We start from the raw sequence: 24,649 nt of genomic DNA, 5'->3' as shown, positions 1-24,649 counted from the left end.
GAAATGTATTCATGGTTTATTTGTATTTAAGCTTTAGCTCTTTTTTAAAGCAGATTTTTGTTCCTATTGATTGGTCACTTCACAATTAGGCAGTGGTGTATAAAGTACCTGAAAGCCATACTCAAAGTAAAAGTACAGATATCTTAACAGAAAATTACTTTGGTAGAAGATGAAGTCACCGTTTAGAATATTACTTGAGTAAAAGTCTTAAAGTATGTGATATTTATTGTACTTAAGTACAATACACTTTTTTTCTACTTATTTTTATAACATGGCATGACTTTATACTGGCATTCATGCCCACATAATATGGCACATGTGTCTTGACACTTCTTGAAATCAAACCTATTATGAGTAGCTGTCACAAAAAAGATTTTGTTATATGAAGCTAGTGGTCATAAACACAAACTCGGCTGTTGAGTCATTCACTGTTTTATTAATTTATACATATTTAAACTAAATGTACAAGTAAATGCAAAATGGAAAAGAAGCAAATAAATACAGTATATATAAAAACATACACAGCTTTTTTTTTTTTGGGGGGGGGGGGGGGGGGGGGTAAGATTAAGAAGCACATCATCCAGTACTTGGTGTCTTTTATTCCAACATAAAAAAAATCACATTAAGCCTACAGTTTAATGTAGGTCAGAGGGGACATGGATGCATTTAACCTGTAGTTACAGATGCATAAATAGGCATAATGTTTTGTTTTTAACATAAAACATTGAATATTTGATATTTGGCTAGTGGCTAGTACAAGTGACTGTTAATAAATGAGCCTTTGAGATTAAACTGATTCATTCAAATGGCTGATTCATTCAGAAACAAAGCATTTGACTGTATTAATGAGTCAATCACTGAATCATTTATTCAATTGATTCATTTAAAAGCTGATTCATTCAATATCTAAACACCGTCCATCACTCAAACACAAAACAGTGCTGTGATAACTTTGTTTGGAACTATTTTCATTGGCAAAATTAAGTAAAAACAACCAATATTCCCTCTAAAATGTAAGTCACTTATTGCTTTACTGAACTTGTATAAAATTATTAAATGTGTTAAAAACTTAAATCTGCATAAAAACTACTCTTTGTGTAATATATAGATTGTTAACTATATTAAATTATATACATATAAATAGCATATAGAACCATTTTTGCCGTCTACAGTTTAGAATAAATCACGTGCATGCAAATAGGCAAACAAAAATACAAAATAGTGGTGATTTGGTGATATAACCTACTCCATAATGTCAGATCGCACATCATTAAAACAACACTTACCATATTATCGCAGAAAATTGATTGAAGACTGATTGATGAGACAAGATGACAAACACAGAAACACACCCATTACAAATGAGCCAATTGTTGCATCCAGTGGGGACATAATAATGGATTATAATGAGTTATTATGTGTTTTTATGCGTTGGATTGCATCACGCCATGTAAACATAAAACCATGTCTGTATTTGTGACTGGAGAAACAACAAGCTCTACTCAACTACACTGCTCTAAACTCACGTTTGAATCATCAGTGGCAAATCATATGTAAACGTACTTAAGCGCCGGCAATTTAGACTTCTCTCCCAGGAATAGAAAACAGTCCTCCATAAAATGCATTGCACAAATCTAAATATTTGTGTTGAACTATTCTGGACGTGTTTAAACGAGGCGTTTTAGGAGGTTGTAGACAACTCTTAAGTTTTATAAAGAATATCTCTTTGGGTTTGAGACTTGAGTTTATGCAGCTTTACAGATCTTATCTATTCACGAACAGCTTGTAACACTCCAAAGAGAAAGGAAAACTTGAAATCGCACCATATGACCCCTTTAAGTACTGTAATGAAGTATTATTACTTGTAACATTACACCACTGCAATTAAGTGGAATGTTTTATTATTTCCACTGGTATGCAGTTTGTATGAGTAAATATAGAAATGCAATATTAAACTTTACTTTACTTTCATCCTCTCAGTAATATTTAGTAGTCTTACCCCCGGTTTCACAGACAAGGCTTAAGCCTAGTCCTAGACTAAAATGTAAATCTGAGCTGTTTTATCGAAAAGAAACTTGCACCGACTGATCTTAAAACATGTCAGTGCTTTTATTTTGTCTTAAGATGCACACCAGTAATACTTTTTTCGAAGGAATGTTTATAAAAATTACTTAAATGTCCTAATTGAACTATGGCCTAATCCTGGTTTAGGCTAAGCCCCGTCTATGAAACCGGGCCTAAATGTATGATATCCCACTAGCAAATCTGTTTTTTTTTTTGCAAAGTTTAACACCACTACTGGCCACTAGATGTCAGTAAGGATGCTTGTTGAAAGTATGTAAGGTGCTGCTGAATTAGGAATAGCATACTACTCTTACTTAGGCTCCAGCATTGCCATGAACCCACATAGGTTAAGTGTTTTGGAAAATGGATACATAGATGAATAGATGATACATAGATGAATACTGTCCATACTATATTCTTCTGCTGTTTCTTAGTATAGTCAAGTGGTATTCCTAAATCAGTTGTACAGCAACATTTAACAGAAGTGTTGTGTCATTCATTTTCTTTCTATTGCTTACCACAGTTATGCTGTTCCTTTCCATTAATAATTAAGTCAGAATTTGACGTGGTGTGACGCATTCGTGCCTCAATATCTGTTTGTTTGATATGAAGAGTCATGAACTTGTTACCTAAATTGAAAGTCAGTGCGGTTTATGTTTCTGTAGCCACCTGATATAAAGGTCTGTCAGAAAACACAGTGATCACCTGCAGAAACAGTATGCGTCAGCTCTTAACATAAGTGCGTTTCCGTTAGCATAAACATGACAAACACATACGGTTACTTATGTTTACCGTAATGACGCAAAACTCTTCATATGAAGCATCAGTTCTTGAGTGATGAATGTCTTTCAATTAATCTGAATCGATTTTGTGGGAAAACAGGTGACTCATAACAGTTTGAATATATCTTTATTTTATAAATCACATATTTTTTATTAGGACAACAATTCAACGGAAATCACAGATCACAAACTGACCGCAAAGGTCTACCAAGTAAGCGGGAACTTTTTAAAACCGTTTCAAGCAGTAAAGATTCTTTATTCTTGAATCTATGCAGCGGTCCCCGTTTTAGAACTGTATTAAATATCTGGCTTGGTCTTGGTGTATTATCAGTGGTGCTGGAAACTTTCTATCAATTCAAGTAGTGAATCCAGCTCTCCGATAGCCGTCACTTCTCCTGATGCCCGATCAAGCTGGAAGACGAAAAGTGCTAAAAGTCGGAGAACATGTGTGAAGCTTTTTACAGTATGTGTTGGCAGGCCTAGTTATCGTGTGTCCTGCCAGTCAATTATGTCTCTTACTTTGCCATATGTGGTTTGAATGCCTTTTGAATGAGTTTTAGTTTGGGATCTTCCCCACACTCACAGTGTGCTTTAGCATGCTTTTGGATAGACAGAAGCAGTGACATGATTAGATTAGTCTGCTAAAAGCTTTCCAACTACATCTCTTTATCTCTATTGCTGTGCTTACACCTGCCTTTATCCTTCACAAATATTCTAACATACACATAGTTCGATTTCATTTACAGTTGCTTCTTAATATATAGATAATCACACTTGCACGTCCATTTATTCGCAGACAGGTATGTAGGTCAGAGTCAGTAAAATAGAAACAATAAGAAAAGTCCCAAATATTGTAGCTTACAAATTTTTATGACTCAACAGTGTTTTAGCCAGAGACCCTCTGCAGGGATTTCTGATGCCATTCAAATGCCAAAGTAAGGTCTTTGACCCCTTGACCTTTGTAAAAAGATTTGCGAGTTACAACAGTGTGTGGGACTTTACCAATTATTTTCCAGTCTTACAATAAAAACATTCTTTAACTAGTAGTGTTACATACACACACTCGGAAGTCCTTGGTGACATTGAAGAAGGAGTTGGCCAGAACGCTGGTGGTTCTGTGATGTAGGGAATGTCTGCTGGTGAAGTTGATAAAAACTTTATCCGTGTAGAAGTGAAGGAGTTGCCTGAGGAAACAGCAGCTTTCTGTATCCTAATAATGGGGAAGACACATAAATCACAGATAGATCAGTTTATTCTACCAAGGTTTTGATGCTAAAAAAATCTTATTTAAAAAAATGTTACCTGTAAACTGTGCATCATATCTTTTCTAAGTATTCTGATTCCCTTGTGATCATCTCCTGAAATCTGTCAAAACACAACATATAATCAGATTGCATTACCGTTGTACTTACTACATAACCTCAAACCACAGATGCAATAAAATGAGGCCAACTCAAAAATGGCTTTGTTTACATGTGAATTATCTGCTCCGTTTTTGCCAGAGATATGATTCATCAACTTGACAAACAGCTGAAGACATTGGCAGGAGTTTCCATAGGTTGACTGAAATATTCCTTTTGCTCTTTTTTTGTTTTGTCATGCTTAAAGGTCATCGGCACATTGAACCCAAAACCGAAACATGAAAAATAATTTATTGCTACATGCTGTTCTTTTGATTTAGCCATGCAGAGTTCTAGAAGAACTTAAAATAAATCAATAACCTGTTGGGTAACCTGTCAGACTCCTGTTTGACGTCATCACTAATGACGTCGTTGTTATGGTGGGAAATTGACTTGGCGCATTATACATGTTTAGCATGCATCTAACCACCAGCGGATATTTTAACTGAAGGAAATGCTAAAATTAATGCATGACTTAGGCTAGACTGTAAATGTGCTCACCATGCTTTGCCGGATGTGCTGGAAGTGTTACCTTAGTTCATGCCTGTGTATGTTCACTTTGCTGTATGCCATCACCTGGTCCAGGTGTTTTTCTTCATAGAATGATGTGCACCTCTGCATGATGATGGCAGGTGCTCTCATAGTGGGATAGAAGGGGAATTTCTACAGGTATTCCTTTATTCTCTTCTTCCTCCCTTTACAGTAAAGGAAGTGCATGTCTTTGCAAGATTATTAATTCAACACTATGGGAATTGACGTGAAGGGATGAAAGACTACAATATATTACTACACCTGCAGTGGCTTGTTATACTTTGTAGTTGTGCAACTATATATATATAATAAACCATTTAAAAATTTTGGGGTAAGATTATTTAAAATTGAAAGATGTTTCCTATGCATACCAAGGCTGCATTTATTCAATCAAAAATACAGTAATATTGTGAAGTATTTCTGTGATGGCAAAGCTAAATTTTAAGAAGCCATTACTCCAGTCTTCAGTGTCATGTGATTTGTCAGAAACGGTTACACTTAATATTTTTGTGGAAAGCTTTTTTCCTATCTTCATTATTCCTTGAAAAAGGAACGTTTTATTTATTTATTTTATTTATGTATTTATTTATTTTTTTGGTAACAATGTAAAAGTCTTTACAATCACTTTTGGTCAAGTTGAAAGCATCCTTTCTGAAAAAACATTCATTTCTTTCAAAATACATTTGACTGAGAATACTTTTGATATTATTTTGTCGGGAATTAAATAACTGTTGGGAATTTAGAAAATTATATATAGTAACTTTTCTAAATAATAATGAGGAAGAAAGACTGAACACTGCTTTTACTCATCATTTCGTCATTTGATTATTCTTTATTTAGCAGCCTTCATTTTAAAGGCACTTTACTGTATACACTTACCACAGGGACAGTCCCTCGGGGGCCTTCTTGGGGGTAAGGGACTTGATCAAGTGATAAGCGTTCGTCATATCGCTTCTGAAATATAAACCTAGGACATTTAGTACTAGCTTTAGTTTTACCAGCATCTCTAAATCATGTGTGTCTACCATTGCAACTGATAAAGACTGACTGAAAAGTCGGAGTTTCCTTTTTAATCATGTGTCTTTTTTTACCTTTCAGCGCAGCTCACATGAACAGTTGCGTAAATAAAATTTCCTTTAGTGACCAAAGATCATTTTCATATTTGACGTTTCATTTATTTATATTCTTATCTTTTTTTTCTAAACGTGACAACTTATTTCTTTACGTTATTGAGTTTTGTGACAAGTTTGTTTACTGGTCATTCTATGAAATGACCAGCATTGCTTGTTTTTAAAAGTACATGGTCCATAAGAATGCTATTTCTGCTACGGCTGGGCTCCACTGACAGGAAATAAGTTCAGACCTTTCTTACTCTGTTTCCTGATGCTGCAGGCAGTTTGATTTCTTTTTGTCCATCCTAACAACGGTTGCTCTGAATGATTGCCAATCAAACCAGTAATGCAGCAGTACAGGTAGCCTTGTGTGGAAATACTTCTTACACAGCAAGAAAACAAATTACATGAAATACTTGTTTGATTAATAGTTTAAAAATGTTAAAGATTTTGAAACACTAAATTAATTTGCAGCCAGTTAGCAGCGAGAGAATACACTAACAAAACACTAATAATTTATCATTAATAGATATTGCTAGATAAAAAGTTCACAGTTGTACTGTTGCATTATGTTAAATGATTTAGTGGTTCATTTTACCTATCCTGAAAGTTCCACCGTTTCTAATGATACATTTCATAATTTCTGCATATTTATTTATTAATATAATTATTATTATTATTATTAATTTTTTTAACAGTTCTTTTGTGTATATATTGGTTTTTTTTTTTAATAGCATAAATCATTTGGAGAACTCAATATAATTTCCATTACTCAATGTAATGTACAATGTTCCCACAAGGTGTCACTACAAACATAGAAGAAAAATGTACCAGGTAAATTCTTTTTTTTTTTTTTTTTAAGAACAGTTCACTGTAAGAATCTTTCAAAGAACCCAAAATGGTTTTTTTATGGCATCTTTGCTTAAACCCACTTTTGGAACCTTCGTTTTTAAGACTGCTTGTTGTCTAGTTTTATTGTTGGATTCTATGCTATGTTATGTGGAGTATGGAATAAAAATTCTACATGTTCTATGAGAGACTTTTTCAAAGTATGTTAAATGGAACATTTTATTATATACATATTTATTAATATAGAATACTGACACAAGATAAAGGCAGGACTACACACAGTACCTTAAAAACACAGGCACATTAAGGACATTTTCAACTACACAGTAGTTACATTATTCCCCCATTTATCATTTTGTTTCATTTTATTTAAGTCTACTCCATATATTCCTCAAATGTAACTACGCTTGTTGTCTGTCACACAATACGTCCATTAATGTACCTTTATTTTTAGGGTTTTATTAATTCCACTCAGCCATAGCTGCTGCTTCTGATTTATATAATTACATAGAAATGTTTAATGCAGAATACTCATGCTCAGTTGTATTCAAGGCAGGAAATTCAATAAATACGATGCATTGAAGGATTTTAGGTTACAGAATGAAACATTCCTGAACATAAAGGGAAAAAATTGCATTGTTTAAAAATGCATTCTTTGCTTGTATCTCCGGTACTGTTTGATTCAATCAGTACTGTCAAGTAGACAGGAAGGCCTGGTTGTGCACAGGCATTTATGAATCTGTTCATCACTCAAACCATCTTACATTACTATAGCATAAAGGTGTCTGAAGCACATGATGACATCTGAGGGGATGGGAGGACTCAAGTGATTGCCATCCAGACGCAGGTATCTCAGTTTGGGTGCATCGTTGTCATCATGCATGTTGAAAGAGTTGGAAGGACAGATCTCAGTGCCGTTTAAACCTGCAAAGATAAGCAAAGGTGTTATTTTGGAGGAAATTTCTGTGGCACAGTAACAAATTGAAATACAATGAAGTACATACTCTCAATGTTATTGTGGTTGAGGTGAAGTTGCTCCAGCTCGGAGTTGAACAGGGGAATAGTGCTCAGCCTGTTATGGGACAAATGCAAATCCAACATCGTGCTGACGTTGAATACCAACTTTGGAAGACCTTTGTCACTAAGATGGTTGTGGTTGAGTCTCACAAAGGCCAGGTGTGTGAAATCCTTAAAGTAATCCTGTGGAATCTCCTCAATGTTATTTTTGTCCAAGAAGAGTTGGAAAAGGCTCTTCGGTATGTTCACAGGCATCTTCCTGAGGATGTTGTGGGCCAGGTTGAGCTGAATCAAATTCTTCAGATCTTTGAAGATGTTCTTGCCCAAGCTGCTGTCGCCAATGTTGTTGTGATGCAGATCCAGAAGTGCGAGATGTTCCATCTTGCTGAATGCTCCTGGAGGGATCTTTGATATTTGGTTGCGGCTGAGTCTAAGCTGCTCCAGACCTGACGGCAAGTCGCCAGGCACCTCCTTTAGCTGGTTCCTGTGCATATAAAGGTAAAGGAGGTTTGGAAGCTTCTCAAACACTTGTTTCTCCACCAAACGGATGCGGTTATTTTCGAGATTTATCCACTTAAGCTCAGTGCAGTTTTTGAAGGGGTCTGCTGTTATTTGGTCAATGTAGTTGTTCTGTAGGTACAGGTAGTGGGTGCGGAACGGGATGACCGGGACCTTCCGGAGGTTGCGGTTTTCACAGTACAGGGCATTTGGGTAAGATGTTGGGCAGAAACACTCTCTGGGGCAGTCTGGGAATTCAGAGGGAGGGCCTAGGATTGGAGGGGGGAAGTCTGTGGGTTCCTGGGGTTCGAGCTTAGATTTTGGGGCAGGAGGAGATGGTTTCTTGGGAGCAGGAGGTTTCCTGGTGGTAGATGGACGGACAGGCTTTGGTCTTGGTCTTCGCTGGCCACAGACATCTGTGATCAGAAGAAGGACAAGAAGAGAGCAGTATGCAAGCCCAGCTTTCATGGTCCTGAACAGAGAAGCAGCAAGAAAACATTGTCATTTTGCCTAATCCTGTGCTGATCATTTCTTTCACAATTATTATTTTTTTTATATTGTTGAGGCATGTTCTTCAGGAGACGTGTCATGTTTCTGTGATTCTGTTTCTTTTTGCATGACGGAGCTACAGACTTTAAATTTTTGCTCTCAGCTTTGTCAGAAAGATTTACAGGTTTCTCTGCACAGGCCTCTAATAAAGACTCTATTGTGCAATATAAGACCTACAGTAGGAAAGAGTGAGTCCTAATGAGGGAAACACGCTAAACACCTAGGGGAGCTTAGGGGAGACCAATGGCTGGAACAGTTGCAGCGTTACTATGCTATCTACACTTCTGTGTGTCAGTTTTACTTAACAAATACCACAGTTTAATTGCTGATTGCTGGAACAAAAAATACATTACATAATTACTCAGAGGATTAATACTTATAAATCTAGATCCAACAGAGTAGCCAACCCACTTAGCCAGAAATGTGTTTAAGATGTTTGTCATTAGTTTATAATTAAGTTCGTTTGCAGGCAGTAAAGAGTATAAAGATGAGCCATGTTGCTTGCTTTCTTTTCAGAAAATATGAACTCTTTTTTTTTATTCATATTTATTCACATTTCAAAAACTGCTTGTGTTAATATTGCCTCTTATAAGGCCAAAATAATCTCATTGAGAATTCTTTATCTGCTTCTTAACTCCTATATGATAACAGTGACTGTTACCAAAGCTTCAGTAATTCAATATAAGTCTTGCTTGACTTTTAACTTTAATCCAATCCCATTCAAAATAAAGCAAGGTCTGTTATACTTTACTTTATTTTATGACACATCTCTTTTGGGTTTATGTCTGAACTTGAAGCAGAAAAAACATTTTTATTTAGCTTTTTTTTGCTGGGGGTAATGGGTCTTTTCTACTTTGGAGTCACATGTCTTTTGGATCATTGTCTTGATTACCCAACCGTGCTTAAGCTTTCATTTTTAGATAAGGGCCCAGATGTTCTCTTTGGGAATATTCTGATACAAAGCAGAACTCATGTTTTTTTTCAGGGTTCTCATAATTTTATAAGTGATTTTAGAAATATTCTGGCAGATTGACTGCTGAAGTTGAAGATTATTGTTCTTACTAAGGTCCAGTGGAAAATGGTTTTGTAAAATAAACCAACGGATACATTTCTACATCTTTTTTTTCTGCCCTGAGCTCCCTTTAGGAATTTCCTTTGATATCTGTTTTTTTCCTTAACTTGTGAAAAACTTTGTGGTTGAAACTTGATGGTAAAAATAAGTGAAATGATATTAAGTAGGGTTGATGTATTTGGGTCAATAAACCTAGTTGGTTATGTCTACAAATGTAAACACTGTGAGGCTTGTTTACACAAGGTTAAGATTATCTAATATTAGATTTGATTTAATTTGATTAGAAGGGTCAGACCCTAAAAACATCCCTGTTCAACTCCATTGTTTAGCCTAGATAAATAATTTCACTGGAGAAATTAGATATTTTATGCACCCTATGCAGAGACTCACACCCAGGCACAAAACAAGGAACAGTGCATCGCTTCTGATGCGTGATCACGATCAGATGTTTGGCTGAAAGTGCCTGGCTGATTGTCAGCTGCATGGTCATGGAAAGCAGGCAGCAGTGCTCAGGCCTTGAGAGAGAGGAAACCTGGGAAAGTGTTGATTTGTTTCTATTTCTGCATTCCTGCTTTAGCTGGGGTGCAAATGAGAGTGTGGTCCTATCTGGGAAGCTGATTTATTCAGAAAATGCTGACTGACAAAGCTAAATGATATTTGTGACCATATAAGGAGATTAAGGTCATTACTAGGTATGAGACAAATGCATAATAGCAAAAACATGTTATGAGTCAGTGCTGGCAAGACTCAAAATAGGACGGAACTGTTGAGTTTTAGATTTGGTTAAGAGATGTTGAAAAATCAAAGAAAAAGCTTCTCCTGACATATCAGGTGCAAGTTTGATGAATGTAACAGTTGCCTAGAATCCCCATAGCCAGACTCTGCTATAAACTTTTGTGTATTTTCACTATTTTGTTTTCAGCTGGTTTCTCATGTCTTAAAATGTACACACTTTGATAGATCAGACTGGAGGATAGACCTGGACAGGTCAAAAGAAAGATGAACAATGCATAATTCATTATTTTTTTTGTTAAATTACATTTGTTTTTATTATCTTTTTATGCTTTTATTATTATATGTATTTAGTACATGTATATGTTATATTAATGTTTACAAATGGCTTTATTTTAAACTAGTTTTAATTATTAGTTGTTTAATTATTTAGTTTTTCTACCTGTTTTAGCACCACAATCCGAGGTGTTAATGGGAAAAATCTGAACATTAATTGAGCCCTATGAAGTAGTTGCAAGAGTACCAGAAAGTACTTGAGTGAACAGCCAAAGTAATCATGCATTATTTTAACAAAAATTGTTGACACTTGGCTAAAGAAAGCAGACTTAGGACTAAAGTAATGGCTAAATTCATGTGCCACAGATTTCCTGATTATTATGTATGTATTCATGTTGCTTGTCTCCTTTGAGACTGATTTGAAGAAACAAAGAGTTTCTTACCTGTTGCTGGTTCTTGCCCTTGTTTGATGAATCCTCTTGCTGTCACTTCACTATCACAGAGTTTTGCTCTCCCACCTTGCTTTCTCCTCCTCTCTCACTCGGTTTCTTTCACCCTCTTTCCTCCGTACTTCCCCTGTTCTCCTCTGCTAAGCAGGCTGCTTATTGGGTCGTTCCCTCTTTTCCTTCTGAAGGTCGACAATTCTGTCTCCCTGCCCCGCCCTCAGGGAAAGTGCCTCAAATTGAATCGAAACATCCATGCCTTAACACCGGGATTTGTTCTTCCCTGCTGTACACACTGATGCATGTAAATAGGTGTGTATCGAGGACCACAGGGCCAGTGGGACAGGGTGGAGATTAGTGCAGAAAGCGTGGGGTCAGAATTCTTTTCAGCACCATTCTCTGCCCGATCACATGGATCCTTGATCCTTTGAAACTCCATCAAAATCATGTGGTTTTTATTTAGTTTAGAACCACAGAGTACTGGATAGCTTCCTATTTTTTTTTGCTTTTTGCATACTTGGGATTATGCCTGAGTTTCTCTGTAGTTAAAAAAATAAAATAAAAATCTTATCACATGAGCTCCCTTATTTGGGATTGTCTGACTGTGTTTCTCAGTGTTCTAGGTTTTAGGTAACCTCTCACACAGTTACTTTTCCTCTTTTTCTTTTTGCTTTTGGGCCTTGTGCAGAGAGCAGCAGCTGCAGAGCACTGATGACGAGATATGAAAAACATGGTTTTTATTCCCATTGAGACCTATTTATCTCCCTCTCTCACAATTGCCCGTTCACACTGTGATGTCAGACTCGTGCTTATATTTTAAACCCAAAAGGACTTCAACATCTGGAGAAGCAACATCTGTGATATGTGTTGTTTTAGAATTGTAAGTCTTAAGAGCTGCAGCACTCTGTCAGTTTCAAGTTTTAAAATGACTGTTTAGTGTTGTCTTCCTCTGAGATCGCTGGCAATGTCCCAGATTTGCACATCTGTGCTAAATGAGAATCATACATTTGTGGGCTGTAATTGTGGTCAGCTTCATTCAGGGATTGATTGGAGCTCTTAAACAGCCCAGAGACCTATTACGCCCCATTTCAACCCACCGCAAATAACCCTCCTATATTAGATCACACGCACATAAAAATAAGTTATCAATATGATTGTAAAAAATTTACGTACGATTATGAGAAATAATTTGTCACAGTTATGAAAAACTTGCAACTTCATGATACAAAGAAACACGAGAAATGAAATGGCAATTATGGTAAAATGTCACAGCTGTGAGATAGAAAGTCATTATAATGAGACATTAAGTTATGATGAAATTATGATGAAAGATCACAATGTGAAATATAAAGTTGTGATGATATGAAAAAGACAGTTGTGAGGTATAATGTCACATTTTAAGATAGTTGTGAAGTTATGATGACAAAAAAGCACTGTTGTGATATACTGTATAAATGCCCATTATCAGATAAAGTCAAAAATATGACATGAAAAAATCATGATTGTAAGGTATAAAGTCAAATTCTAAGATGATAAGTCAAGTAAACATCACACTTAAATATAAAATTGCAGTTATGAGGAAAAAGACAATTGTGAAAGTCACACTTGTGAGATATTTTCCCCAGGGTATATTGATATATATTAAGTGTATATATATATATATATATATATATATATTGATGTATATAATGATATACATCAAGAAGATCAAGCCCTTTCTTTCGGAACATGCTTCACAACTCCTTGTTCAAGCTCTTGTTCTGTCAAGGCTGGACTATTGCAATGCCCTCATGGCAGGTCTTCCAGCCAGCTCTATCAAACCTTTACAATTAATCCAGAACGCCGATGAGCCAAAAATAATGCACATCACACCTCTGTTTATCAATTTGCACTGGACTCCAATAGCTGCTCACATAAAATTCAAGGCATTAATGTTTGCCTACAAAACTACCACTGGCTCTGCACCCATTTACCTAAATTTGTTACTTCAGACTTATGTGCTCTCTAGAAGCTTGCGTTCTGCAAATGAACGACGCTTGATTGTGTCATCCCAAAGAAGCACAAAGTCACTTTTTGGTGCTGGTCCAGTTCTGTTTTTAGGAAGATCATTTTCGTATCGTGTGAGATCTTAGGTATGTTAGGGAGTTGCCACTTTCATTTCAGTCTTAAAACTTATTCACTCATATTGAGTCCACGACATTATGAATAATGTTTAGATTAATCTCACTCTTCAGGCACAGGCTGGTTTCTATTAAACATCATTACCTCAGCGCTACAATGGGTGAGTTTTTGCATGTCGTAATGGCACTTACTGAGTACTTACATGAGTCATTGTGATTTTTACTCTGATAACTTGTGAGATAATTTAAGTCAGATTTTGTGTATGGCACAGCAATATACTGTAACTGTGCCAAGACTATATTATTAAGCCAGTATCACTGTCATCTGGGGCAAACCCAAAGTTTGTTTTTAATTAAAATGTAAAGGGCTGGAAAGGGTGTAACTGGAGTACCCCTTTGGCAAGGAACTGTCTTTCCTTCCTCATACAACTTAAATTTATTTGCATATCAAGCTTAATTGCATGCTTTAAAATGTATTGCCAATAGTCTCGCAAATGCACGACCTTCAGACTTGAAGGTCTGGAATTCATGGCAGCTTTCATTGGCCAAGGCCCTCCCATGAGGCAGTTTGACCGAGATGTCAAACAACCAATCACTGTTTGTTTCGTTCATCGTCACACGAGGCATGGAAATGTTGCCACAATAACAGACGTATTTTAAAGATTCTATGCCGCAAACTTTAAATATTTCACACACTTTTGAAAATCCAGCATTTAGTTGATCCTGATAAGCGCTCGTCGTCACAGTTGTAAACACGGAGGCTTTCTTCTTTCGTGAGGGGGTTTGGCGCCACGGCATCTTTGTCTCCAAGTGGAACGTTAAAGAACACGACACACATGTCTGGCGGAAATCCTGTAGAATTCAACCAATCTGATAATGACTTCAACACTCCTGAAGTGTTTCCACTTTCGTGTCCCATGTGCATGAGACTAATTGCCAATAGCTTAATGGCTTGGCACAAGTGAAAACAACCAATTGTTAGTCATACATATGGTGTTGAATTTAACCGTGCATATTTGAAGCAGATACACTCATATAGTTTTTCTAATTTTACTAAGGTGAGAAGGATTTCGTTTGGCATGTGCTTGACAGATGATTGTGTATGTCTGAGTGTGCAGTCTTGCCATCTGGGTTGATTTTATTGTGTTTGCTTACACACATTCACAGACAGACACAAATGATTGACAGATGTGCAGGCTCAGATGCACGGTATGTGTGAACAATGCAATTATTGGGGCGCAGACTTTGCTTTCTGTATTGACAAAAAATTGCATATCATTTTTATTTAATTGTATTGTATTATGCTTAACAAGCAAGCATTACACCTTGTAATTTTGCCACCCAGAGCAAAATTTTGTATCAGAAGCAAATGCTGTCACAAACCGCTTCACCTTCCAGCTTTTTCCTTTGGTTTTGAATGAATAAAGTGCTACTGGTAATGCAGTTGTGGCCACCACAGGCATTTTGATGATGTCTGTTGTGGAGATCTGGTTGATGTTATCAGACTGAGGTTCACTGGGATCTTTGCCTACCAAGCTCTTCCTCCACCCGGTTGGCCTGACCACCACAATTTGCCAAACCCCTAGGGTAGAGTATGTGAACTCAGCAAAATATCAGAGCGGTCTCCAACTGTAAGCAATTGCACCTGAAGAGTTAATCAGACTGAGTTTTTCTGGGAAGTCGGCCAAGTAAATAAAGCTAGAGCTCATTACCTGTTCCATTCATAGCAGAATGTGTGAAAACGCAGCAGGGTCAGTGCATGTAGATTTGGCATATGTTAGAAAGGGTAAATTGAATTTATAGATCATTATGCATCAATTATTGTGTAATTAGTATTGTAGCTGACTGGCATAAACATGCCCTGCTGTATTAAGGCAAAAAGGCTGGCACTTTTATAATAATATTTTTTTTTTTCTCTGTTTAAGTGACTATTTCTGTGGGTTACACAATTTCTCCATTAGGTGGCGACAAAACAGAGCAGCAATTATTCTGCAGTTAATATTGTAGCCGACTGGCATAAATATTCTCTGCCGATTTAAAGCAATAAGTCACTTTTATAATAATATTGATCTTTTTCTCTCTGTATCTCTGTTCAGTGACTATTTCTGTGGGTTACATAATTTCTCCACTGGCTGGCGACAAAGCGCTGTATTTATGAGTGAATCACTGAATCATTCACTCAACTGATTTGTTTATACACACTGATTTATACAACCCGAATTCCGGAAAAGTTGGGACGTTTTTTAAATTTTAATCAAATGAAAACTAAAGGAATTTCAAATCACATGAGCCAATATTTTATTCACAATAGAACATAGATAACGTAGCAAATGTTTAAACTGAGAAATTTTACACTTTTATCCACTTAATTAGCTCGTTTAAAATTTAATGCCTGCTACAGGTCTCAAAAAAGTTGGCACGGGGGCAACAAATGGCTAAAAAAGCAAGCAGTTTTGAAAAGATTCAGCTGGGAGAACATCTAGTGATTAATTAAGTTAATTGATATCAGGTCTGTAACATGATTAGCTATAAAAGCTTTGTCTTAGAGAAGCAGAGTCTCTCAGAAGTAAAGATGGGCAGAGGCTCTCCAATCTGTGAAAGACTGCGTAAAAAAATTGTGGAAAACTTTAAAAACAATGTTCCTCAACGTCAAATTGCAAAGGCTTTGCAAATCTCATCATCTACAGTGCATAACATCATCAAAAGATTCAGAGAAACTGGAGAAATCTCTGTGCGTAAGGGACAAGGCCGGAGACCTTTATTGGATGCCCGTGGTCTTCGGGTTCTCAGACGACACTGCATCACTCATCGGCATGATTGTGTCAATGACATTACTAAATGGGCCCAGGAATACTTTCAGAAACCACTGTCGGTAAACACAATTCGCCGTGCCATCAGCAGATGCCAACTAAAGCTCTATCATGCAAAAAGGAAGCCATATGTGAACATGGTCCAGAAGCGCCGTCGTGTCCTGTGGGCCAAGGCTCATTTAAAATGGACTATTTCAAAGTGGAATAGTGTTTTATGGTCAGACGAGTCCAAATTTGACATTCTTGTTGGAAATCACGGACGCCGTGTCCTCCGGGCTAAAGAGGAGGGAGACCTTCCAGCATGTTATCAGCATTCAGTTCAAAAGCCAGCATCTCTGATGGTATGGGGGTGCATAAGTGCATACGGTATGGGCAGCTTGCATGTTTTGGAAGGCTCTGTGAATGCTGAAAGGTATATAAAGGTTTTAGAGCAACATATGCTTCCCTCCAAACAACGTCTATTTCAGGGAAGGCCTTGTTTATTTCAGCAGGACAATGCAAAACCACATACTGCAGCTATAACAACAGCATGGCTTCGTCGTAGAAGAGTCCGGGTGCTAACCTGGCCTGCCTGCAGTCCAGATCTTTCACCTATAGAGAACATTTGGCGCATCATTAAACGAAAAATACGTCAGAGACGACCACGAACTCTTCAGCAGCTGGAAATCTATGTAAGGCAAGAATGGGACCAAATTCCAACAGCAAAACTCCAGCAACTCATAGCCTCAATGCCCAGTCGTCTTCAAACTGTTTTGAAAAGAAAAGGAGATGCTACACCATGGTAAACATGCCCCGTCCCAACTATTTTGAGACCTGTAGCAGAAATCAAAATTGAAATGAGCTCATTTTGTGCATAAAATTGTAAACTTTCTCAGTCTAAACATTTGCTATGTTATCTATGTTCTATTGTGAATAAAATATTGGCTCATGTGATTTGAAAGTCTTTTAGTTTTCATTTTATTAAAATTTAAAAAACGTCCCAACTTTTCCGGAATTCGGGTTGTACATGAATGAAACATGATTAATTCACTGAATCAGTCACTCAGCTGTTTCGTTAAAAAACACTTTCATTTAAGAACATCTCATGCAATGCTTCAGTCTTCTGTGGCTTTGTTTGAAACTATTTTCATTGGCAGAGCAAAAACCGACTAAACAGTATGGCTAAAATGTAGGTTACTCTATATTTACTTGCAAAAAAAATAAAAACTACATCGCACTTGCAAATCGTTTTGCTGGTCTGAATAGTATATCAGTCAGTCTAACAAAAAGAAAGTTTAGATGGAGAACAAAGACCAAACAAAACTAAACCGTTTTAGAGTGTGAAATGGATAACCGGAAGCAACATCTCTTGAAGAATGGTGTTTTGCTTTATCTGCCTGTTTGGTCCTGTGGCATATTCCTTTTTGTATAATGCTACTGCATTGCCTTTGAATGGCCTTGTCACAGCTACCTTACAAACAAACACATCCAGACATTTTGAATAGCTTTATTTGAAACATGTGTTTGATTGTTTCTTGTGTTAATTGAATATTTATTTTGTACTGATTTTGTTGATGTACCTTTTTCCGTGATATACTTTCACGATGAACTTGATGAATTGGCTTGATGTTTGTGGCACAAATATAAGAGCCTGTTGTACTTCAAGACTGTTGAAACATTTAGTAAGTGGATTTATAGTTATTTGGATAACTAAAGAAAGCATGTTTTAATGGGCCTGAATACCCTCATAGGCAGTTCTAACAACCACTGCTACAATATGCTCAGCTGGACCCTTATTTCTGAGATCTGTTGTGGGACCACCTCTCTTTCATAGGTGATATGAATCTGTCTTTTGGCTATCTAATGACTTTACCACGACACAGCTATATATTATTTCATTTCCCATGATTCTGTCTGGCTATGTTTTGGATGATGTATGTATGTATATATATATATATAGATAGATAGATAGATAGATAGATAGATAGATGCTATATATATATAGCATGATTTGTGTTACTTGTGTAATTCCACTGAACTGGTGAGAATGAGCTCATGTGCTGAAGATGTTGTGGTTGACTTCACTCTCTTCTATGTCTACTGGGCAGTGTTGTGCATGAACGCGTTCATATTTTCGACGAACGCTGAACTGAACGAATCACTTTTCATACAATGAACATGAACGAGAGCGTCGCTCACTCTGGCAGGAATGAACAGAACGCGCAGTTCACGTTCACGATCATTTGAAAAGTCAGGTTTTACCAGGGCTTAATTTGAACAGGAACATGTTTCGTCACCTCCGACATTGGATCCGGCACCTCCTGTGTCACTAAAATTAATTGCCTAAATGAAAAAAAAAATTACTGTTTGTGTAGCGTTCAATGTTTGTGACACATGACTTGCGCGCTTGTTGTACTAGTTGAGATTGCTGTTAGCCTCGATCGTTTCACGCAGGGGAAAAATGTCAAAAAGACAGGAAAGTTTGCTTAACTTTTTCAAATACGCTGGACAGTCAGATCCCAAACAAGCAAAAATCGTTTCCGCTGATCAAAAAGGAGACCCCGGTGGACACAGTAGCCTAGTATCGATATCTCGTTATTTCGACATAATAAGGGGACATTCTAATCTGCATTAAGCCACATTCAGAGGTGGAAAGTAACGAATTACATTTACTCGCGTTACTGTAATTGAGTAGCTTTTTTGTGTACTAATACTTTTTAAAGTATTTTTTTAAATCTGTAATTTTACTTTTACTTAAGTATATTTTGTTGCTACATTTTAAAACACATTAATTACTGAGTAAAAAAAAAAAACAAAAAAAAAAAATCGCTCCCTGGAAACTACGTCAGTAAATAATGGGCAGGAGGGCAAACTGGCGCTAAAATCACAAGAAAGATGCAGACGGTCAAAACAGGCGTTAGTGGCGCAGACACCGCTGAAAACGAAACCCCGTCATATTCTGAAGTTGAACTCGAAGGAAATGAAGTGAACCCCTGGCCATATGTATGCTCTATTATGCAGTGTAAGCTGTACTTGCTTAGGAAGACCAAACTAGCAGCTTATAAAATCTCGACAAGACATCAACCCTTCGCAAGAATGTAGAGGTAAGCTAAATAATTGCATCGTTGCATTGGTGGTTAAAATGAAGCTTTGACATTTTAGCAAGAGGTTTTGCACAAATTAGCCAAAAAGACAGTGGTGAGGAGTGTGCTATATATATCATCTGCGATAATATCATATTTTTTGTTTTAATGATGTGCGCGCTTATAGTGCGTTCTTTCACTGTGTGATTCAGTCTCCTAAAATGCATTTAGAATCATAGGCGCCGATACCGTGGAGCACCCACGGAAAATACCGAGCACCCACGGAAAAAATGAGCACCCACGTGTGCCAGTGCCAGACTGCCAGTAGGCTACATTTATTTAAAATTAAACATTGCAGTTGGCGCTATGAAGCGTCTGCCACACTGTGATTGGTTATGTTGTTGTCAGTGACAGAGACATAACCAGTCGCATGCATGTTCCATATCCTATCCACCAATCACAGCGTCTCTGAAAACGTCCCATCCCCCACTATACAGTGCCGTGCGAGTATGTAATCATTTAATGCTTTCCGTAATCACTAATCATTAATCAGACTAAAATGGACAGATTTGTTATAAAAAAAAGCCAAACCTATTAATATTGATATATCGACATTATTTTACTGGATCTAGTGGCTTTGGCTTTTTGTGAATAAACGTCCAGTATTTTTTCTCTTTCAAAGTTTTGTCTGTCATGTTCTTCCACCTCATTTCATACCCAGCAGTACGTTAATATGTAAATGTTACGGTACATTCCCTAGACTCCTTAAAGTTCGTAACAGGGTTTAAATGGGAACATTTTTCTGCTCAAGTATAGGCCTATATACGGTTTAAAAGAGGAAAAACTAATGGACACAAAAGTAGCCTACTTTTGGACAGAATACAAGTTCTTTGTTAAATACATAAAATAAAAAAATATTTTTTTAGCCTATATGAATAATGGATTCGAAACCTCAAAGAAAAGCCATGCCACTATCAAAAGAAACCTCGAAACATAAATGAGGTAGACATTCCCAGAAACTCATTATTTTAGTCGCAACAATCGGTTAATGGAAACGCTGTCCTTTCGCAATAGTCTTTTAATCAATATTTACAAAACATTAATTTCCCAAGAAGCTGAACGCATTAGCGGTTACTTGTCAGTTAAACTTTTCATCTCCAATCCTGTTTGTATTTTTGAGAAGTGACGCTGTTGTGTGTGTTTGTATCGGCCGCTGTCCATTAGCCTAAGGTTCTGAAATGCAATATTTTTTTAATAGCCTAGTCTATTTTTTTATTTTTTAAATGGCTTGCGCCCTTGAGCACCCACGGAGAAAAACATAAATCGGCGCCTATGTTTAGAATGATCACAAAATTGAAGATATAGGGGCAGAAAATTCACATATTTATATAATTTCATACATTAAATCAAAATCACACAAAGAATGCCGTCTTTTCCTCCAAAAATCATCATGAATATATACATACATACATATATATATAACAGTTCAGTAAACAAGTTAATTAAGAGACTTGCGTTTTAGACACCATATTGCCTTTTTTAGCTCTATTTCTAAAACAGAAAATAATTCCAAACACAGCCACCAAAGCACAGTTTTGCGTCTCTGAGCAACGTGACAGTGTTTCGTTCCTGAATGAATCAACCGTTTAAATGATTCGGTTCAATCGCAATGACTCACTTATTAACAGTGACTTGCTGACACATACTGGCCATTTTAATATCACATTTAAACAGTGTTGGGGAGTAACTAGTTACATGTAACGGCGTTACGTAGTTTAATTACAAAATAAATGTAACAGTAATCAGTTACAGTTACTAAGAAAAAATGAGTAATTAAATTACAGTTACTTATGAAAATTGTAACGATTACAAAGAGGATTACATTTGAATATTTACAAACATCCACATACAGCTTATTTCTTTCCCAAATTGCACTAAGACATATGACCCATAATATCCGAGATGCGGAAAACACATTAGTAGAATCCAGTCATAAAAATGGAATTCAGCCTATAACGCGGACTCAATATGCCACATTTTGGACGAATAAATCAAAAGTAGGTCAGTACACTTGAATCAAAACCCGATATGGACTGATGTCTGTGAATATTAAGCCGCAAAAAGACTGAATATGAATCCTGCACGTTCTGCGTGTCTGTGGAAATCAGGCGCTGACTGGACATCGGGAGAACCGGGACTATTCCCGGTGGCCTGGCAGACGATTTGGACTTCTACTTTAATATTGTTATTGTATAATTGCAGGCCGAATATACTAAAGCGATTATTTCCGAATCCGCCATTCGATAATTAAATCTCTAATAAATCATGAATCGGTTAGTCGTGACTGGCAATGGTTGGGCTCGCGCGCTCTCCGCGCCTCCGCCGAGCGGTTTGGATCAGACTCTGAGTAATCAATGCGAGAGAGAGAGACCGGAGTGAACTGTGTAAGCGCACAGCTGGAGCAGAGAAGCGACACTTCTGTTCAGGGTTTCAGGTGCAGGTCAGTTTCATCTGTAAATATGCTAATGTAGTTTTGTCTTTGTTTACTTAGTCAAGCAGCAGCAGCACATTGCTCGCAATCACTCAAAATACTGTATAGCTAAACGACGTCATTATTATCTATTGTAATGTTACAGTAGAAATTTAGCAGACAAATCATCATATTTTATCATAGGTTTAGGGGGAGCTAGTGGATACAAAAACACAACCCTTAGGAAAATTAATGTAGCCTATGGTATGGCACTAACCGTGGTTTAACTATGGAATTTGTAGTAAAAATAAATACAAGTGGTAATTCATTTGCCAAAAAAAAACAAAATTGCACTTACAAAACATGGTAAAAGTCAAATAAAAATCTTCAGTATTAAAGTCATGAGAGAGATGGGTGGATAATGGGAGTGAAGGTGCAGTTCAGGAGAGAACTCAAATCTTTTTTCAGGTCCAAAAAAAAAAATAGGGTTTTCCATGTTTCAGAATGGGTTGTGGGTGTATGAGTGTGAGATTTCCCAGCCTATTTTTTTCCCAGTCCGCCCCTCATGGAAATTAATCTCTAGAACAGTCACTTCATGAACATTTTTTACTTATTTTGAGAAACTATCATCATATCATATACAAAGAGACAGCAGTGTTTCAAAAAGACACCAATGTTTCAGGAGTTTAGTACACAAAATAGGACACATGCTTATTAGATAACCGTATTTGAGTTGATGTATATGCTTTTATTTTTTTATTAACTATTTTTCCCCAAACCATTGTTAGATGCAGTTAGATGCCTGTAGTTATGCAAAGATTTGGTTTCAAAAACAATATCTATAAACTGTTTCTTTTGATTTTAAATCTGCTTTGAACTTCAGATCAATCTCAAAGTAAAAGGCAGTACTAAAGTCTGATTGTGTGGTGGATGTGTTCAAATGTGATCATCTTAATTCAGGTGATGAAGGATGGTGAAAGTCTGACAGTATTGAGCACTACTGTAAGGTTAAACCTGCATGGTGTAAAATGGTTGAAGATGATTAACAGTTGCAAATTAACATTCATTAGAAATTTATAAAAGTAATCAAAATGTACTCAAAAGTAATTAGTTACATTACTTTATTAAAGTAATTAAAAAAGTTACACTACTATTACATTTTAAATAGGGTAACTTGTAATCTGTAACCTATTACATTTCCAAAGTAACCTTCCCAACACTGCATTTAAAGTATCTTTTGATTTTTTTAAATAATTAATTTCTTATAATTTCAAATGAGTATTCAACATTTTATGTTTTGTATATCAAAACATTATTCATGCATTTGTAACTGCAGGTTAAATGCATTCTTGTCCTGCACTAGTGTAATACATCTAAATGCCACTTCCAATGAATCTTCTGCATTTCCTCTGCATTAAAAGATGAGTTTGTTGATACTGATTTGCCTGGTAACAGCCCAAATGTTTTATTATTCTAAATAACTGATTCCTTTAATTAAAAACAACTAGTTTGAGATTAATAGACCTATACCAGGGGTGTCAAACTCAGTTCCTGAAGGGGCCGTAGCCCTGCAGAGTTTAGTTCTAACCCTGCTCCAGCACACATATCATGTAGTTTTCAAATAAACCTAAATGATTAGATTAGCTGGATCAGGTGTGTTTAATTAGGGTTATATCTAAACTGTGCAGGACTGTGGCCCTCCAGGAACTGAGTTTGACACCCTTGGCCTGTCCCATTTTTGACTCCCTCCCACTGTTAAAATGTAACTAAGTAATTTTTACTCTGAGTAAATTTTAAATGAGCTACTTTTTACTTTTACTTGAGTTGATTTTTAGACTGGTACTTTTACTTGTACTTAAGTAAAATTTCATTAATGTAATGGTACTTTTACTTGAGTAGAATATTTTTGTACTCTTTCCACCTCTGGCCACATTAAGCGTTCTTATAATGGTTTTCTATGGGAGGAAAATGCTTAACCGTTCATATTATGGGCTCATCTGATATTTTGTACATAGCATAGCCTATTTGTTAGGATTTTAGTAAAATAATTATTAGGCTAATAAATGCACGCACAATTATCCGTGAACTTGATTTGAACAAATGCCTTTCAACTTGTGTGTGCAAAATTCTGAATTAAATTAATGTGCAGAAATTTGTACAAATAGAGAGTAGGCTATGTAGGCATACTATAGCCTACTGTTTCATATTTGTTAAAATATTATAATGTTATTTTTTTTTCCATTTATGTTGATTTATGAAAAGTGAACAGCACGACCGAGTAAGATAGGATGCGCAATATGAGACATGGAGCGGGTCAGACATGATTTTGACCGTTGAAGTTGTTAAGAAAGTCCTGGGTAATTTATACCTTGACTGCACCTTGTATTTTTCCAATTTCTACATATCATGATTACACATTATTTAAGGGGTAAATATATTCTCTATCTCAACATTATTTTTCTCCTGGCTATAATAATTGTCTCTTGTTTATTGGTACAATAATTTTGATTAGTTTTGGAGTGGCAGTGATTTGCAGCTGGTAATGGATGGTAAAGAGGTTCTATTGAGTAAGATAGTGGCCTATCTTAAAAAGAATTTAACAAATGAACGTGAACTAGTTTGTTTTTAGATATGTAAACTTAGTTCATTTAAAAAAAAAAGAACTTTGAACATGAACTAGTTCATTATCATCTGTGTGAACTGAACTTTGAGCTAGTTCTTTTTAAGTATGAACTGGCACAACACTGCTACTGGGTCATAAGTACTTTGTCTGTCCTCACTGAAAGCAAAAATGCTGCCTCAAATGCAAAACAAAACAGTGTGTTTGTTTGCACATTCTTGCACTCGCAAAAACACTTAACT

General features: G+C 36.4%; 2 protein-coding genes and 1 pseudogene across 6 annotated transcripts in view; 1 reads left to right on the top strand and 2 right to left on the bottom strand.

Moving 5' to 3' along the window:
* LOC132126551 (SLIT-ROBO Rho GTPase-activating protein 2) overlaps positions 1-24,649 on the top strand; it is a 293,384-nt gene that overhangs the window by 259,557 nt on the left and 9,178 nt on the right. The gene's annotated exons all lie outside the window — the stretch shown is intronic.
* Positions 3,174-4,888, bottom strand: LOC132126210 (interleukin-20-like; annotated as a pseudogene).
* Positions 6,942-11,496, bottom strand: LOC132126499 (prolargin-like). Its single transcript, XM_059537764.1, has 3 exons — positions 11,326-11,496; positions 7,743-8,725; positions 6,942-7,662 (listed from the first exon to the last, which is right to left on the bottom strand). Exons 2-3 carry the CDS (start codon positions 8,719-8,721, stop codon positions 7,499-7,501), a joined length of 1,143 nt encoding a protein of 380 aa, XP_059393747.1. The 5' UTR covers positions 8,722-8,725; positions 11,326-11,496; the 3' UTR covers positions 6,942-7,498.

The sequence above is a fragment of the Carassius carassius genome, chromosome 44, assembly GCF_963082965.1.
Source record: "Carassius carassius chromosome 44, fCarCar2.1, whole genome shotgun sequence".
NCBI lineage: Eukaryota > Metazoa > Chordata > Actinopteri > Cypriniformes > Cyprinidae > Carassius > Carassius carassius.
This window is presented reverse-complemented; position numbering and strand designations above follow the sequence as displayed.